This window comes from Vicia villosa, linkage group LG1 (genome assembly GCF_029867415.1).
Source record: "Vicia villosa cultivar HV-30 ecotype Madison, WI linkage group LG1, Vvil1.0, whole genome shotgun sequence".
Taxonomy (NCBI): Eukaryota; Viridiplantae; Streptophyta; class Magnoliopsida; order Fabales; family Fabaceae; genus Vicia; species Vicia villosa.
The window spans coordinates 185,451,810-185,455,024 of NC_081180.1; the positions used below are offsets into that span (position 1 = coordinate 185,451,810).

Here is a 3,215-nt window from a genome sequence, read left to right on the forward strand (position 1 = left end):
CTATTGTGAGAATCGTGAAATATATCGAGAGGTTTTTGTTTTGTTCAAGGAACAACTATTGTAGAAAACTTGTTAGGAATTGAGAACATTCAAAGCTCCAATGAAGGTAGTGTCAGATTTGTCAAAAAGATGAAGATTTATGTACAAGATCCAGCAAACCCAAAAACTAAATTTTAGTGATCGAGTATACCGTCTCTAAATGGGTCACAAAACTTTAATGTTACACGTCTTCTTCCACGTAAGCGAAAGTTAACGTTGTTACTAACATTTAGACAAAAAGGATTAATATGGTGCCGTTTACAGAGTTAAAGAATCAAAATGATCTTTTTAAAAGTTAAGGGATCAAACTGGACCTCAAATCAAATATAAAAGATGGAAAAGGGTATTAAACCCAAATAATAATACTTGAAGTTCTTGAGGTTGGGAGGCTCATACAACTTCTTAGAGATTCGCACTTTTTTTAGCAACTCCATTTTAATGGATGTGACAACTTCTCGACCCATCACAAAAATTGCGTAATGTACCTTCAATCAATTATATAACACCATTTAATTTTCTCATCTTTAATTATTTATTAAAAAAATGATATAATTTTTGTTTGTTTTCAATGTATTTTACACTAGAGGTAACTCTACCCAACTTTTTGTGTTGAGTAGATAAGAATTCACCTTTAATGAATTCTTCTAGAATTCCCTCTCTCGATATAATCAAAAACCGATAATCTATGGATTTAGTGGTGGTGGGGGAAGGATTGTTCGCTGCTAAACTCCTGATCAAGCCGTTGGTTCTTCTTCTTATCACATTCATCCCTTATGTCACCATCTCTCATTCCTTTGAAGATATACCTTCAAAATGTCTAAAAGTAATCGAGCACAATTACATACACAATTCTTAATACCTTCAAAATAATAGAAGTAACAAAGAAGTAAAATAAGAATGAAATCTATAATGTAAAAGAAATAATAATATATCAATAGAAACAATAATAATAATAATATTAATATATCTAACTTCATTACGTACAAACCCTGGAAGAGCATGATAATTCTCTCATGATAAAACTAACAAATATAAACCTTCTAAAAAGAATTAAAAAAAAAAAAGAAAAAGAGATCTAACGAAACAATATCCCTTTATAATCCCAGTCACAATCAGTGGCTTGAAATTCATTCCCCAACAAAGTTGTTACATTGCTCGATCTCAAAGGAACCTTCAAATTACAACGAACCTTAGGTTTTGCTTTCCCTGTCTTAAACAAACCCAACTTAAACCTCACATTCATCAAAATCTTCACATCAATTCCATAAACTCCATCTCTCTTCTCTTTCTCGAACATCGAAATCCGATCTCGACTCAAAGAAATCACTTGTTGACCTATAAAAACCGGACCCAAAAAATCTGTACTCTTATGATGCTGAAAGAATGGTCCTAGGGTTTGGAAACCAAACCTAGCATCTTTATAAAACGCAAGCGTTTCGATGTTATCGTAGTAGATACCGAGTTTTCGGTTAGGGTTTCGGATCGTGATGTCGAGGACGAGATTGTAGTTAAGTGTGTTGTTGTTTGTGAAACTGAATTGAGTAAGGGATGCATTAGTAACTGTGAATTTGGCAGCCTTAGGTTGTATGATAAGCCAGAAGAGGAGAACGATGAGTCCTAATAATATGATGATTAGATTGCAAATTACGGTTACGGTGTTATTGCAGCAACAACAATAATTTTCATCTTCTACGTCCATGAAAGCGGTTATGATTTTCTTTAGAGAAGACAAGAGTTTGTGTTGATCAAATTTCAAGACTTCAATAGTTATTTATGTTGAGACGGTTTAATATGGATCCAATCTACAAGTGAATATTTATGGCATGATCATGGTAAGGAAAGATATTTACAAAATATATCCTAAATAAAAAAACAATAAAATCGATTTTGATACATGGAATTACATAGCAACAATTGAAATATCATAAAAAACAAATGCATAGAATAAGAAACACAATAAAATCAAGTGGATAACAAAGGCACAATAAATTCAAATAAAAATTCATATGTAAAATATTACAAATCCAACACTTTATTGTATATCAAGATATATGAATTGTACAACTCATCGTAGTTATATAAAAAGTAGAAATAGTATATACACAAATAAGAAGTAGGAGTTATAGGTAAAGTCATATAAAAAATTCAAATCTATTTAAATAAAATATTTGTTTATCCAAAATAAAATTAGATTTATAGATTGAATCACCAACAAATTAAAAGTCATTGTCGTCAACAAAATCAATTACATATTAAATAGATTTTATATATTTTAAATTTCACTTTAACAAATTGAGAAATACTAACCAGTGTCCTCCGGGCAATGGTTAACACTTTAAAAATAATAAATTTATCTCGGTAATTTGCGTATTTAATGCCTCAAAAATTGAAATATTAAATTTTCTATAAAATATTTTCTTTTTTTGGAATGCTTAACCATTGCCCTGAGGGCACTGGTTAGCAAGACCCTAACAAATTATATTATAAAATAAGAAGTTGGGTGTAATTTTTTTAATGATAGATAAAATATATTAATAAAGGAGAAAAACTTCAAAGTACAACAGAAATAGCACAAGTGTTTGGATATAGGTAAAGATAAGGTATTAATAGTCATAGAAAGGCTAAGATCAATGTGGTGTGGTTATCTACGATTTGGTGTCTTTGGATTATGCGGAATGCTATTATCTTCGACGGGAGAGTTTTTTGTTTTGATGTTGTTTGTTCTAATATTATTTTCCTTTCTTGGAGATGGTTATCTAGTGGATATTCTAAGTTTAGATCCAATTACTATGATTGGTTTAAACTTCTTTTATCCGATTCAATCATTCTCTAGTGTTCTCTGTTTGTAAGGGTTGTACCCCTAGTGCGAGCTTTATCAATCAATTGCCTATTAAAAAAAACAAGATATAATAAAGAATAATAAAAAAAACAAGAGAACAAAAAATTCATCACTAATTATTGAATTAAGGCGAATTCTCGATCTAATATAGGTGCAAATAGGTGATAGGATTCTGAAGTCAATCCGTGAACTGCAAAGTTATCTCACAAGTAACAAAAAGATAAGAGAGAACTTCAACCAGAGACCCACACAAAGGATAGGAAATTCTATCTTTCAAAAATTGCCAAGAGAAGATCAAGATCAAGTGAATTTGGCTTAAAAATATAGTCCGCCCAGC

The 3,215-nt window shown here is 30.7% G+C and overlaps 1 protein-coding gene across 1 annotated transcript; it reads right to left on the reverse strand.

Moving 5' to 3' along the window:
* Positions 1-1,114: 1,114 nt before the first annotated feature.
* Positions 1,115-1,738, reverse strand: LOC131661053 (NDR1/HIN1-like protein 10). The gene has a single exon (XM_058930459.1). The coding sequence runs from the start codon at positions 1,736-1,738 to the stop codon at positions 1,115-1,117; it is 624 nt and encodes a 207-aa protein (XP_058786442.1).
* Positions 1,739-3,215: the final 1,477 nt, after the last annotated feature.